Source organism: Blennius ocellaris (assembly GCF_963422515.1).
Source record: "Blennius ocellaris genome assembly, chromosome: 19".
Classification (NCBI taxonomy): Eukaryota; Metazoa; Chordata; class Actinopteri; order Blenniiformes; family Blenniidae; genus Blennius; species Blennius ocellaris.
The window spans coordinates 17,981,168-17,996,948 of record NC_137668.1 but is presented as its reverse complement, the minus strand read 5'-3'; the positions used below and the strand labels follow the sequence as shown (position 1 = coordinate 17,996,948).

At 43.0% G+C, this 15,781-nt stretch overlaps 1 protein-coding gene across 2 annotated transcripts in view; it reads left to right on the top strand.

Annotated features, from left to right (window-relative positions):
- Positions 1-14,699, top strand: part of asap1b (ArfGAP with SH3 domain, ankyrin repeat and PH domain 1b) — a 58,839-nt gene extending 44,140 nt beyond the window's left edge. The window contains exons 15-29 of one of the 2 annotated variants that reach the window (XM_080514876.1): positions 1,701-1,834; positions 2,057-2,148; positions 2,232-2,418; positions 4,700-4,785; positions 5,556-5,671; positions 5,763-5,830; positions 6,382-6,489; positions 6,790-7,015; positions 9,378-9,446; positions 10,011-10,172; positions 11,496-11,574; positions 11,727-11,791; positions 11,884-12,449; positions 13,077-13,199; positions 13,318-14,699. In XM_080514876.1, coding sequence (XP_080371002.1) covers positions 1,701-1,834; positions 2,057-2,148; positions 2,232-2,418; positions 4,700-4,785; positions 5,556-5,671; positions 5,763-5,830; positions 6,382-6,489; positions 6,790-7,015; positions 9,378-9,446; positions 10,011-10,172; positions 11,496-11,574; positions 11,727-11,791; positions 11,884-12,449; positions 13,077-13,199; positions 13,318-13,392 — 2,156 coding nt within the window. In that variant the 3' untranslated portion in view covers positions 13,393-14,699. The remainder of the gene's footprint in view (positions 1-1,700; positions 1,835-2,056; positions 2,149-2,231; positions 2,419-4,699; positions 4,786-5,555; positions 5,672-5,762; positions 5,831-6,381; positions 6,490-6,789; positions 7,016-9,377; positions 9,447-10,010; positions 10,173-11,495; positions 11,575-11,726; positions 11,792-11,883; positions 12,450-13,076; positions 13,200-13,317) is intronic. The other variant, XM_080514875.1, reaches the window with a different exon arrangement.
- Positions 14,700-15,781: the final 1,082 nt, after the last annotated feature.

Genomic DNA, 15,781 nt, shown 5'->3' with positions numbered 1-15,781 from the left:
GTGCGGCGCTATTTTTGTTAGCATTCAGGACACGGTCTGGTCCTGATACTCCCCTGCATTAGGAAGCAAAGAGTCAGCACTCAGGAGGGCTGTGGAGGTTCAGGCCCATACAAACACACACGCACACCCAAACATGAGTCCACACACAACGGCAGCCTGTCGACCGAGCGTTGGGAGGACTTTATGCTCTGAGGGGGGGGAAAAAACAACATTTCTAGGCTTTGAGAAACAACAGCATTACATCATGTGGTTACATAAGTCACACACGCCGTCGACCCTCGCAGTCTGCAGTGGTTGAGGGGCAATTTCTCATGTCTACACTCTTGGAGCTGCATTTACTCGTATGCATGATCTCAGTGGTGATCCAGATGTGGCTCTGAGCTGTTTCAATCCTGTTTTTCCCTTTTTGAAATCTCATCTGGAGTCTATCACTTGCCGACTGGATGCCACTCGGCTCTGATGCGTTTCGCTGTCACCAATGCAGAAAATACATTTTCGTGAAAGATCATTATTATTTTGGTCAGAGGTATTCTTGCAGGAGCTCTCTCCGCACAGCACAGATTTGCATCTTTGTCATTAGGCAGCCACAGAGGGCACCGCGCGTTTCCCTCATCATGCTCAACATGCACCCTGTGACCCATCGCCAACTTTGCATCTGTTCATTGTGTCAAGCGAGTGTGTGCCGGTGCCCGGCTTGTTCGCCTGTGTTTCTCTGTGTGACTCATTGGTTTTTGGGTCCTTGTTTCCACCGGCCCTCGCCCCAGTGTTCACTTGTCAGATCCAGTCAGCCCCCCCCCTCCCCCGCCCGCCCAGCATTACAGCATCGCTGAGGTCACGACCAGCACCACCGGCCTTAAGGCCGGCTTAAATCCCCCAGATTGCATCAGAAAGTCAGGCAGCGATGCCGGTCAGTCTCTGCGGTTTAGTGTGTGAAGTCGCCACACGGATCTGTTGAAATCTCAGCGTGCTTGTGCCCTTTGCTTGTTGCGCAATGGACTCTGGGCGTCCTCCTGCAGTGTGAGAACTCTGCGGTCACCAGCACAGTGTGCTAGATTAATGAGTCAAATCAATACATGTGGTGCAGGAAAAGGGCTTACATTGATTCTTTCAGTATAATTCAAAGCAGTGTTTCTGTGTAAAAAAATTACTATATACACAAATGATTAAGGATCAAATAAGGAGTACTCACATCACTCCAGATGATTTCAAAGTATTATTGGCCAGAAAGGGATAACACAGCTACGCATTTTTTTTGTCGGGTAGAAATCTGGATATTTGTGGAAGAAATGTAGTGAACATAAGAATTCTACTTTGGCTTCATAACTGAAATGTAGAGTAAAGTAGTAAAATGAAGCCATTTAGCCGTTGAGCTGAATTTTTTTTTTATAGCCATAAATGAGGAGCACGTTGCTGCCCGATCTGTTGCATCTGCAAGTTTTCTCCCTCTCCTGTTTTTTTTTTTCTTTTTCCCGTCAAATTATGTCTTTTTCAAACTTGCTGGGGCAAAAAAATGGAAAGTTCCTTTCAAAAGTGCACTAAGATCAATTAATTGAAATTAAACAAAACTGTTTGTCAATGTGTATGTGTAGATATATTCAAGCAAAGACACTTAAACTCTCACTCTCAAATCTATTGTGCTCAGTGCAGCTTTGTTGCCTTTGACAGTGGTGCTGTACAGTTATATTGCCGTTGTTTTGTAGACCCGAAGTGGCTGTCCACCAACCTGGGGATCCTCACCTGCATCGAGTGCTCTGGCATCCACAGAGAGATGGGAGTCCACATTTCTCGGATCCAGTCCATGGAGCTTGACAAGTTAGGAACCTCAGAACTCTTGGTGAGTCAGGCCAAAGCTCTACCCAGTAACTCTGCACCTTCTATTCCCCACAACCTGAACCGTTTCCATCTTGAGTGAAATATCAAAAGCGCTGAAAGAGGAGAGATAAGTGGAAACAGAATTTGACCCTGAACACATCAGAGATCGACTCCCAACACATGTGAATGTTCTTATTCTTTCGAACATCATTGTGATCTGCTGTTTTGCTCATTATTTCCTCAGCTGGCCAAGAACGTAGGCAACAGTAGTTTCAATGAGATCATGGAGGGAAACCTCTCTACCCCTTCACCAAAGCCCACTCCCTCCAGTGACATGTAAGAACTCTCCGAGTATAATTTGAGTCTCGCGGACCCCAACGGCGGTCCTCTCCCAGTGAACGTGTGACGTTTTCCTGCAGGACGGTGAGGAAGGAGTTCATCAACGCTAAGTATGTGGACCACAAGTACGCCAGAAAGACGTGCACGTCTGCGGCAGCGAAAATGATCGAGCTGTTCGAGGCGGTCCAGTCCAGGGACCTGCTGTCTCTCGTTCAGGTTTACGCTGAGGGGGTGGAGCTGATGGAGCCGCTCCCGGAGGCCGGGCCGGTGAGTGGCAAGAAACCCTCACACACTTAGATCAGTGACACAGACGTGTTCTCACTTTATTTTATTTTTTTATACTCAATTTTTATTGAACAGTTTTCCACATAAGGCAGAGTTGTCAAGCGTATAAACATTGATCAACATTAAGCAGCATTCCTGTAACAATAATCTTGTATATGTTGTAATGAACCACTATGGAAAATAAATGGGTAATGAGGTGCCAGCATACATCAGTTATCTATACATGATAGCAATTATTTATTCGGATACACTGTCCATTTTGTCCATTTTGAAGAGTAAATATCCATCTACAATCTTAAAAGAAAAGTCAATCTTTCCATCTCGTGTATGTCCTTAATGATTTCTAGCCAATTATCCACTGTGGGAGGGTCAACTTGTAACAATTTGCGAGTGATGGCTTTTTTCGCTGCTGCAGCAAAAATATTCAACAGATATCTATCAGTTCCCGTAATTGTTTCTGGTATATCGCCTAAATAGAGTGTCATACAAGTGAATGGGATCTGTAGACTGAGAATTTCTTGTATGATTTTCCAAATAAAGACGTGTTCTCACTTTAATCTTTGGGAAATACATATTGGTTGTAATCTCAACTGAGTTCGTTTTTAGCAAGATTTCTCGTTTAGAAATTACACAAAAAAAGGCATACCCCGATGGTTTCTTCAAAAACTGTGAAATAAAAACAACGCGTGGAAGTCAACTTGAGGCTCACCATTACAGCATATAACACCAGTGTTACCTCCTTCCTTCTTCTGAGCTGGATGGTTTGGTCTGCCACATTATATTGTGCATAAATCCGCGGATGCACATTGACTAAAATCATATTGTTTTCCAACCCAGCATTATGAGTCATCATTACTGTGCGTCTGATAGCGTTTGTACGATAGTGCACAGTGAATAATGCGAGGGGGGAAAAGCCCAGATTGCTGCATAGATTAAAACTTACGGGAACATTTGCATGCGAGTGCGACGAGCGATTTTGCCTTCTCCCACGTGTTTTTCTACAAATCACAACGCATTTCACCAAACATCAGTCCATAAAATGGTGACCTCATTCCAAACCAAGTTGCCTTTGATGCCACATGTTTTTTTCTGGAGGTCTCGTTGAATTGAAATTATCCTTTTGATCGCGCCAATCAGATTTAATGATCCCATTCAAGTTCCAAACTATTTGCATGTCCTTGAAGGCTGGTGAGTGAACTGTGAAAATATGCCTGGAATCTGTGCTGCAAGTGAAACTGTTCTCATAACCTCCACTTATACATTTTCACACACAGACCTTATATTTCCAATCGCACACAGTGATCTCACACTCGACTGCAGATCCTAGAGGGGAAAAAAAAAAACCCCAAAAAAAACCAAACTGCTTCTGGGAGCTCTTGCACGTGTTTCCGCAGCGGTTCATCCTCCTCCGTGTGAGGTTTGTTCCCAGCAGGACGACCAAACGCTGACACATCGCTGCCAGTTTGGCGGCCACAGAAGGGTGTAACAGTTTGGAAAAATCGGAGTCATCTGGGCGTCTTCGCCAGCAGGTGGTGGTAGCCAGCAGCCTCCGCCTCATCGCAGGGCATCATCTGTGTTGGGTCCATGTTTACTTCCATGGCGACATCTGTGGCGTTTTTTTTTTGTCTGTGCCTAGTTTATATTATGCGGCTCTGCCCCGCTTTGCCTTTGTCTCCTCACCTCCTGCGCGGCTGCTTCGGGCCAGAAACGAAAGTTCAATAACGAGCAGTCGAGGGCGAAGATACCGCACCGCAAACAACATGTGTGATCAGACTTAATCTGACATAAGTGGGTCAAGGTTTTATAACGCAAACACGGTAGTTCTTTCATGAAAGATTAAGTGTACAATGCTGCGGCAGAATTAAAGAGGATCCTGTTTAGCGACAGAGGGGGAACCGCGGCCGTCTGCGCTATGAAGTCTGACTCACCGATATCTGATCTGCTGCTGTCGGTGCATCGAAATTGCTTCACAGTGACATCCCATCCTCAACCTGAGACACGGAGCATGACTCAAAAGACCTTGTACCCAACATTACAGGAGCCATCAAACGGCTTACGTTACCTCCATGTTTCTAATGTCTTGCACAAAAAAAACGACAAAACTCAAACTTACGTCTGCAGAAATATGATTTTTTTAGGAGCCATTTTGTTTACTGCGGCTTGTTTAAATGCTGAAAGAGACTCAGAGAAGGAGAGAATACAGAATGGATGCTGCCCAAGATTTCCTGACTGAGTCTCTGCTGTGTTTGATGGCCCCCTGCAGGAATCCGGAGAGACGGCACTGCACTACTCTGTGAGGACTGCCGACCAGACCTCACTGCACTTGGTGGACTTTCTCGTGCAAAACAGGTACGTTTTCCGGTCTCATGTGATTTAAATGAAAATTAAGAGTGTTGTGTACATCATCGCTTTTATTTTGGCAGAGAGAGTTGCCAAAATGCCCCAAAAGACTCATACAGAAAAAAACTTTAGGGAAACATTGTGTCCTAAACAGCACAGTTCAGAAACATGCAGCATTAAATTCGATCTGTGCTGCGAGTCTTCTTCTCTGTTCTGTGCTCCAGTCTGTGATTTAAAAAAAAAAAGGAAAAAGAAAAGCAGTAAAAGTGCAGAGGAGAGCTTAGCGCCACACAGCTCAGCTCTGCTCAGATTCCCACAAGGCAAACAGAAATGGGTCAAGCACTTGTTCTCTGCCTTAATTTATTCCTCTCTTTTCAATTGTTTACCCACCACTGCTCCGTCTGCACACGGTCTCCACAGCAGACACAGGACTCTCGCTTTTAATTAGTGGCTCATACTTTGCCTTGGCGCTTATTATTTAATATATTTTTCATTCTCTTTTGCTGGAAATGTGAGGGTTTTTTTTTTTCCCCCAACCCCTGCTGTAATAGTTCTCCTGATTTACATAGGATAGGGAGAGACGTGAGTTTTCATGAATGATTCAATGACAAATCTCACCTCAAAGACTTTCTGTTGTTTGTAGCTCAATTGTGTCACTTTAAATCTTAAAATCCTGGATGATAGCAAGTTCACCTGGAGCGGCCAGGCAGTGGAAAACACCCTCAGGAATGTAACCTGGGTCCTGTTTTTTTTTTTTTTTTTCTCTCTCTCTCTCTCAGCGGTAACCTGGATAAGCAGACGGAGTGGGGAAACACCGCCCTGCATTACTGCTGCATGTACGAGAAGCCCGAGTGCCTCAAGCTGCTCCTGAGGGGCAAGCCGGCCACCGACATCAGTGAGTCACACGTCGGGGTTCATCCCCTCGCCCGTGTCATCCGCCGCCACGAGCGTGTCAGACTCCTGACTCTCCCTTTCTCGCCCCACAGCCAATCAGAACGGAGAGACGGCGCTGGATGTTGCCAGGCGACTGAGGAACACTCAGTGTGAGGAGGCAGTAAGTACAGGACTGCCCCGAACGAGCTGCCGGACCCCGCAGCTGATCATTTATTCTATGAAAGTCACACACTTGAAATAGACAGTCGGATAAATCAAACTAAAGGTCGTGGAGTTGAGACTGTGTGGACGCACTTTATTGTTGGCCAGTTTATTAGAAACACTAGATGGCAGTCAAAGGTCTGCCTGCAGCCTCGGGCAGCAGCGGCAGCAGAGTGGAAGTAATTGTTGATGTATGTTTGTTATTAACACTAAAATGAGCAAGCAGATAGAAAAAAAAATACTAGAACGTCTTGGTTTTTGTTTTTAACTGCTCCAATTTTCTCACTGTGCTTCTGTAAATTCTACCCATGTGTGTTTAATCTCAGAACTGACTTCGTTTGTAGATTGATTTATTTATATTTTTTACACAATTTTATTTGGTATTTTTATTTGGTCACACGTTTCTTTGTCCAACTCTCTTTTCTCATAAATTTACAGCGTTTGCTTTAAGACGTGGAGCTCAAGCGCTGCAGTTTGCATGTGTTGAAATGATTTGTCTGCGTGTGTCAGCTGGTGCAGGCTGCTGAGGGGAAGTTCAACCCTCACATCCATGTGGAGTACGAGTGGAGCCTCAGACTGGAGGAGATGGACGAGAGCGACGATGACCTGGACGATAAGGTTTGTCACGTTCATCTTCTGCTGTGAACAAATCGAGACGAAAACACCTTGATGGACACATGAAATTATCTGACTTAGTGTTCGGATGCCATGTAAAGGAAACAATTGATGATATTCCTTTGTGTTTTAATGGCCACTGTAATATGTTTTAGGTGCATTTTTTTCTGATTTTGTTGGCTTTAAACTGTAAGGTTCGTGTGAAGATTTACAGAAATGTGTAAAGCAGTGGAAATGAATATGGTGAACATGATGAACAGGCTCAATCTGAGTCTCATCTGTTACGTGCCTCTCTCTCTCCAGCCCAGTCCCATCAAGAAGGACCGCTCCCCGAGGCCTCAGAGCTTCTGCCACTCCTCCAGCCTCTCCCCCCACGACAAGCTCTCCCTGCCGGGCTTCATCAGCCAGAGGGACAAGCAGCAGCGTCTCTCCTACAGCGCCTTCACCAACCAGATGTACAGCGCCTCCACTGACCTCAGCTCCTCCCCGGTGGACGGGCCGCCGCTGCCACCCAGGAACCAGGGCAAAGGTCAGACCTGACTGCTCCGGGCGCTGCCGCGGCCCTTTATGCAACATTTAGTCTTATCGGTCTCTGGGTTTTAACTATAACAAGGCACTGGATTCAGGAGATAGTACTCTGGGAATATTTCTTTTGCAAATGTCAGCCAGTAATGCAAATGGTCAGATGGTTATGTTTGACTTACAGAAGATAGCCTGAGAAGATAGTGACCACATTGTTTCTGTTAATGTTCGTCTACAGACGGACATGCACATGCACACACACACACACCCTGCAGTGGTATGTAATTTGTCAGCACACAGGATCAGAGGGCGGGATGCAGGTGTCATTAAGATTGCTTACACAGTAAACCTTCAGGAAAACTTGGCTTCGGGAGAGGGCAGGGCGGCCATCGTTACGACAGGCATGTGTAAAAGGGAAGCCCGTACACACACTTCATCATTAGCCTCGACGTAGTGTACACACAGGCTATACTGTGGGCGTGCTGCGTCTGCGGTATTACAATTAAAGATAACAGGCCTCCCTCCGTGGACCCGTCACAACGTCGGCTGTTTGAAAACAGGCTCATGATGGAAAACAAACTCTCAACCTCCATCTTAACAAGTTTAATTCATCATCAAGTATTCAAATCTTATTTTTCCTAAAGCAAGGGGTGTGATATTTCACTTGTTTCCAGTGCAAAAGAACAAATTTCAGTGGGTTATTTCCTGAAACTTTGTTTACTGTGCAATGAGACAACATTTCGAAAAGAAGAAGCAAAAAGCGAGTGGTACGAGTAGCATTTGTATTGTTTATGTTGACGATAAAGTTCATGTCTTCAACAAAACATTTGTTGTACACAAGTTGGTATTTTGACTTCTTTGGTGTAATTTTGAAAGAAAGGACAAAGACACTCAGTTTTATCCACCTTTAGTCAATCTTTTCTGATGTAATACCACAAGATTTATAAAATACCTGCTACTTGTTGTACTGTTAAGCAAACTAAATATAGAATTGTTTGAATTATTAGGGTCAAAGATGCATGATTTTGTCAGTATGTTATAAGTTTCAGTGGCTTTTACCTTTAAAATAGAATATTTGACCAAAATCTCTTTCCCCAAAGGCCAAATATTTGAGTCAATGAAACCGGTAATAATGGACATGAATACATTTACGCTTTTGTACCTTTTGATGAGTTCCGCTGTCATGATGGAATCAGTATCTTATTTTCACCTCAAAAGAAAATAGATACATTCCCCAATTCGCTGGAAATTTGAATTGTGTATTTCTTTGTGACATTTTCAGTAATAGTCCTGCGATTTATTTGGCATACTGCATCCCACAAGTTGTTAAAGACCAGTCTGGATGATTCCAAAGAGAAAAATAAACATCTAATAGCAGAAATAGATGAGTTGTGAGGCTACATGGTGGTGCACTGGTTTCCTTTGAGAGTCCATAAACATGCATTTAACTGGTGACTCTAAGTTGCACTGTGATGCACTGGCGACCTGTCCAGGGTGTTTACCCATCGCTGGGATCAGCTCCAGCCTCCCACAACCCTGTGATGGATGGACTGCTTGTGCTTTGTGTGGTGAACTTTGCATTGATCCAGGTCAGTGGACCCAGAGTCAGCATTTCGTTGTGGTCTCATCTCTGTGGTCACATGAGCTCCAGAGTAGAGAGGGAAAAAATCTATTTCAACTTCACGGCTTCACTGTCGGAGCTTTACTTTGTATTTGATGAGATAGTTTCAGTGAATTATCGCCCCTCTACTGAAAGGACTATAGACCAGAGGAAGTGAAATGGCACCTTGGTAATGTCACATCAAAGGAAGACAAACTGGTGGAAGTAACTGTGCACCGGAAACTGCCGTGTTTCGGCTCCGAAAGCGACAGTTTTTCTGAGTGGAGGTGTGGTCTGCAGACGCCTTCCAACATTCAAGAAACACTGGAAACAAGTCGAAGTTTGATTTATGCAAAAATAAGATTGTGATCCTGATTAAGAGGTTTAACGACAGACATGCTTTTAGATGAACATACTAACTCCTCAGATGCTCCACCTTGGCGATGCTCTCTCTCGCCAAAGTGCTGAAGTACTCGCCCTCTTCCCCTCCCGACGGGGGGGGGGGTGGGGGGGGGGGGGGGGGGGTGGTGGCGGCGGCGGCTTCACACCGTTCCTCCTCCTTTTCCTTTGCTCGCCTCTGATAAGATTTCATCTTGGGTTTTTTCTTTTTCTCTGTGTGTGGTTTTTTTTTCTTTTGTTTTTTTTTCTTTTGTTTTTTTTACAGTGTGTGGGAGCAGCTCTTTATAAGACTGACATACTGTAGATTCTCTCCCACACTCCTCATCTCGCTCTGTTTTCTTTCTCTTTTTTTGTTTCTCTATTCTTTCAGCTCCACACTTGGCATTCCTTGGCTCTCATTCGCACTACGCCACTCTGGCTGGCACTCGACCATACATCAGTGAATATCCTGGTTTTATGTTCTCCCCACTTACTCGGCTGTGTGCCCCATATACAGTTATCCCTCAGTTTATTCTTCCTTTTACAGCTCAGATTTACAAGGTAGTGGTGTTTTTCTTAAAGAAATAATGGGACTATGTAGGCAAATCAACATTAAATTATTTATGCCTACATGATTTAAAAAAAAAAACAAACAAAAAAAATTGAAATCTTTCTTTAGATTGTACTCCACCTCCTTTGAGCTGTAAACTCTTAACCACAGCTGATTCCTCTCTGGCTGAGCTTTCTATTAGCTTCTTTCGCCCACTTCTTCTCTACATTAGTGACCAGTGAGTGCTTTAAAGTCTCAGTCACAAATGCTTCAAGACTTCTCTCTCAACGCTCCTGTGCCAACAATTTGGTTCATACTTTTTTTCTGCGTCACTCTTTACACTCCTCCTCTCCTCTCCATACCTAATCATCCTCTCCTTTACCTTCTCGGGGTGTTTTTTTTGGGGGGGGGGGGTTAACAGAAGGATTTTTCAAGGCCTCATCACCTCATGTGTCTTATGTATCGCTCCTCCAGCTACTCCCCCATCCGGCCCTTCCTCCACACTCACACCAGGAGGCAGCTCAACCCTGTCCAAGAAGAGACCTCCGCCCCCCCCTCCTGGACACAAACGCACCCTGTCTGACCCACCCAGCCCGCTCTCTCACAGTCCACACAGTAAAGGGGGCTTAACTGGGGGTGAGATGCAAGCACACCTTAACTGTCCAGGGCTGGTTTCACTCCAACGACGCGATAGGTTTATTTCAACTGAAGTCTTAAAAAAAAAAAAAAAAAACAGCAAAAAAAACAAAACATTTAGACAATCCGACTAAATTGTGTCAGAACTTTGTCCAGTTCTATCTTCTTCTTTTTTTTTTCCACCATATGTTAAACGAAGCTCATGTGACCATTTACTAATACAAACCATGGGATTTGGATTGAAGCTCCAAAATGAGCTTGTAAGTGGACCTTGAGCAAATTTTTTTGGGCACAATCAAATCTATTGAGATCTCCCAAGTTGGTTTTTGTTTGTTTTGTTTTTTCCCTGCCGCTTTATGTAATATAGGATTTATTCAATAGTGATCTTAGATGACCACACCTGATGGATTTGTGGAGGACTGCATCTGATAAACTGCTGTAAATAAGCTGGAAAGTCAGTGAAATGCAGTTAAAGTACATTTTAAGTATTTTACTTCAATTTGGTTTCAGTGAGATCTTTAGAAAGCATGAACATTTTTGAATTAAAAACTGGACGACAAAGAAAGTAGTTGCAAAAAGATACAATTTTTAATGTATTTAAAGTTTTAGAATATACAACACGATATTTTAGCTAAGTTTAATGTGTTTCTGTCAATATTTAGCCATCTAAAGTAAAAATTGTTGTGTAAAGGTTATGGAATCATAGGCTCTCGTCGTTAAAAGGAGAGGATGATGTGAGGAGGATTGAGTTTTTTAGACCCTCACCATTTCCTCCAGACTGGCACTTTTCATTTCAAATTATGTCTTGATTATGTCTTTATTCAGTAACTTCACAAAGTCACTCATCAGCTCAACTGTGGATGATTTCAGTATTCATGCAATAGTTTTAGTCTGGAATAAAAAAGTAATTCCTTAAAAATGTATTCCACCAACATTTACATGCACTCTTAGGATAAAAACAAATATGTCACAAAAGATGAAGCCCCTATCATTCATTTTGCTTGCTTCACGTCCTTTATGTGTTTAAATATGAGTATTTTTAATTGTTATCACATGTCTTCTGCTGTGTTTGAGTCACGAACTGTAACACCCCACCACTAATTGAATGACGGCACTTTATTGCACAACCACCTCAGTTTTCCAAAGAGCATGGGCTCATAGAACGCTCAGCCAGATGATGCATCCCCCATTGGTTTTTTTTTTTTTTTAAACCATCACGGCATGTTGATTTACTTTCACAATTATATCAAATTAATCTCTTCAGCCGGCGCTCCACTGCAGTGTTCAATAATGTGTTTGTCGTCATGGATGTCAATATTTTAGGAAGCGACTCCACTCCTCCTCCGGTCAGTAAGATGTCTCCTGTTTCCAACAAGTTTGAAGGAATTCCTCAGCAGCAAAGGTACCACGATGTTTCTGTGTGCATTGGTGGAACCTCTCCGATATGAAAAGAGTCATTCTATGGACTATGATAAAGTGTTTCCACGTGATAATGAGCAGTTTTCTTTAATTAATTTGATTCATTTTTTTTTTTTTTACTTCTAAACAATTCAGCACTACTTCAAGCAACACAAAGTCTACACTTGGTCCAAGGGTTCTTCCCAAACTACCTCAGAAAGGTACAAGCTTTCTTCTTTTTTTTTAATACAATAAGTTGGATATTGAAGCAGTCAATTGAAGTTGGTGTATTGTTTGGTTTTTTTTCCCCCAGTGGCATTGCGTAAGATCGATACCATACACCATCCATCTATGGATAAGCCCAGCCTTCCTCCAGAGGTCTTCCAGAAGTCCCCCCCAGCAATTGAAACGGTGCAGAAGGTTCCTTTGGCGGACCGGCCTCAGCTGGGAGACCTGCCACCCAAACCGCAGGTTTCCGAACTCCCCCCTAAACCCGGAGAGCTTCCTCCGAAGCCACAGCTCTCGGACCTCCCTCCCAAACCTCAGCTGGGAGACCTGCCGCCCAAACCCCAGCTCAAAGACCTCCCTCCCAAGCCTCATCTCGCAGACATCCCCCCCAAACCCGGGGCCGCCGAGTCCACTCCCAGGCTGTCTCACGGGGAGTCGACGCAGAGGCCTCAGACGCAACCTCCGCCTCCACCCCAGCCTCAGCCTCAGCCTCAGCCTCAGCCTCATCCTCAACCGCAGCTTCAGGACTCACCGTCACCCAATCAACAGGCACCTATAGCGACCCCGACTCAACCACATGGCGAAGACACCAACGGGACCCCGGCAGGGACTGCAGAGACGCCCGTACCACTCCCGAGGAAGATTAACACGGTATGGGCAGTTTCTGTTCTGTTTTCATCATTTTGTTTTTCGTTTTTTTTAAGGTTAATTTATAAAATAAATAAATAAAACTGCTACCAATATGCAGATAAAGCCTTTTCTCTCGTAATTTTGTGAAGTAGTTTGAATTGTTCAGTTCAATGCACCAATCTATTATCCTTTGGCTATACCATTTCAACCCGACATTACGTTCTCATTTTCTAACGAAAAGGAGTTGGGCCATCAGTGATGTAGTGGTTAGTACGATTGTCTCAATATCCTGGGTTCAAGTCGTAGGGCCACAGGGCCTTTCTGTGTGGTCTTTGCATGTTTTTATTATTTTCTGTGATTCTAAGTGGCCCGTAGGTGTGAGTGGTTGTTTTCTCTGTGTTCGTCTTTTATCCATAATTAGCTGGGATCAAGTGGAATGAAGGATTAATGTAGAGGAAGATTGTCTATCAGAACATCATGATCTATTTTATGCGACAATCCAAGAGATGAAAAGGCAGCAAAAATCCTATTTGTGACTTTTCAAGGGAACCAGACTGATGCTACCTTTTGGATTGGCCTCCAGAATTAAACAGACCCAGTGGTAACTCCGTCCTTATGGTTGATAATGATGATGTACGTTGTACCCAGGGGAAGAACAAAGCCCGTCGAGTGAAGACGATCTACGACTGCCAGGCCGACAACGATGATGAACTGACATTTGTCGAAGGAGAGGTGATCATAGTTACAGGGGAAGAGGACCAGGAGTGGTGGGTGAGTTCAGCTGGAAAATCCGTAGTTTTGGCACCGAAACGGCACAAAAGAAAAAAAAAAAAAAACGCATTGTGCTCCTTTTCTTATCTTCTTTTTTTTATTATTATTATTATTCCAGATCGGGCACATTGAAGGAGATCCAGACCGAAAAGGGGTGTTCCCCATGTCTTTTGTGCACATCCTAAGTGACTGACAGCCAGAAAGACTTGCACTACACCTCTCAGTGGAGTGAGAGGTCCTGTAAATAGCTATTACAACACCTCTTGTCACGAGACAAGTGTCCTAAAGAAGAAGAAGAAAAAAAAAAAGCAACAGCAACGAAACGAAGTAAACCAAGAAGGCTCATCTAGCCGTGGATGCCTCATCCATGCTGTACAAAGAATGTGTGTACTCTTCCTCTACCAGTATTATCTTAACCCTATAGCACGGCTGTGACAGAGCCACTCTCAAAACCCTAGCACTTACCTAAAAAGTCTATGTTTATGCTGTTCCTGTGTATATATGTATGTAAATATATATATTTGTGTGTGAGTGTATATACATGTTTTATTGTACAAAACATGTACCATTGCTCTCTGCCCGTCAGATTAAGCATCAGGGTGGTAGAGTTTGAATTTTATCTGTATTAAATTTTTCTGGCCCTCGAGTAATTATCAGCTTATATTTCTGGAAAAAAAAAAGGACAAACATGAAATGGAATGTGAAATAGTTCATGTCATTATTTGTGTCTTGCATCCCTGTTTACCATCATGATTGACTCAAGAGGCAGGAGTCTCCCACTGATCTTCCCCGAGTTGAAAAGAATTTCATTAAATGTACTCCTTGTTCTTTGCTTGCTTTGTGTGTACACGTATTCTGGTTGTTTTACAGTATAGAAACCTGCTGCTACTGTGTGGTGGAATATCAAAGCCTGTGGTTCACTGTAGGTCACTAATTTACTCCTTGTTACACTGTTCACTGTGTGTATGCTCTGTGTGTGAACTCGACGCCATCTCCACAGTCTGTTGACTTTTTTTTTCTTTTTTTCCGTGCATGGTGTAACAATGACTGGAAATGAGTGGAGTGCTGCGTTCAAAGACGCTCACCTCAGGGTTTGAAAAGCCACTAATAAAACTAAGCAGGACGACGCAAAATGTATCCTGTTCTTGAAGCCACTATTGATGACAAGTACGGGAAAAACTTTCGAGGACGTCTTAGCAATAACTTGATTTTCTGACAGGCTACAAGTTTCAACAACAACCTGTGTTCACAATTCAGTGTCTTGTAAAACCTCATGAGCTTGAACATTTTTTTTTTTTTAAGTTTGTCATGTAAAATCATTCCATGTTACTGGATTCAGTGCATTTCCAGGTTTGCCTGTGAACCAGAGATGTCTTTTTAGATAAAGGGGTGGACTTTGTTATAAAGGCTGGAGAGCCGGAGTATTTTCACCCAGTCCTCACTGACTTGCAGTTCTTCTCATGTTAAGGAACAAACCCATCAAACCATTGTATCATTAAAAGTGCTGTACTTAAACAGAGCGTGCTTCTCATACTTTGTAGCCATGTGGTTTGCAGATCTGTTTGGGAGTACTTGGAATTTAAAAAGCTCCAGTGTTAGTGCAAGAGACATTCCTCAGTGAATTATAGTTTGGCTACTGTTAAGTCTTTCAGTACTGCCAATTTGTTAAAACACAACACCAACTTCACCTTTTTGGTTGTTTATACCTTAAATAAATGGGCCTAAATGGGCCTTTAATAAGGCCCATTTAGGCCAAGTAACTTGTGATAAATACAAATTGCTTAAAAATAAAACCTCAGCAGGTGACCTTCCAACTCTCGCCTCAAATAGAAGCATTTTATAGATTGTTTTACCTAAAATTTTGCATACCAATTTGACTTGCACAACTTTCAGATCACCCAACTGAAGCAGACCCGCGAGAAATGAAAGTACTCAGACAAGTGAGCAATTTCATAAAGGTGAAGCCAACTAGTATTGAAGTTTAAGGATTTGCTTTTTAAAACTGACAAGCTATGGAGGGTGTTTAATTTAAAGTTTTACATTGACGTTAAAAGATGGCCCTCCCCACACCATTGTCAATTGCAGGGATACAAAGTTGGAGAAAGTATACCTTTAATCAACACAATCTTGCACCATATATTTGTCTAAAAAGTTCATGCAAGGGCTACATGCCTGGTGAAATTTCATAGACATTTTTGAAAGCTTAGCATAATGGGCACAAGTTAACGTTCTGGTTGGAATAACCAAAAACATAGTGCAGGTACTTTAATCCTTGTAAGCTCACTGCAACTTTTCATGGGCATCTGAAAAGTCCTATCAAAATAAGTTTAATACAACACAGGTTTAAAAGCACAATACAACTTTGTTTTACTCAAAAAAGGGGAACAAAATTGTATGAATCATTTTATTCTCAACTTCACTTCAACAAAAATACATGATCCACATTTTCATTCAATATCAACACAGGGATACTATAAACCTTAAAGACAACATAAATACTTTGTGTTAAAACACAAAAACTGCATCTGAAATAAAACTGTTCTCTGAAAATGAAAACCTCCAAAGATTGGACAAAAGACGAC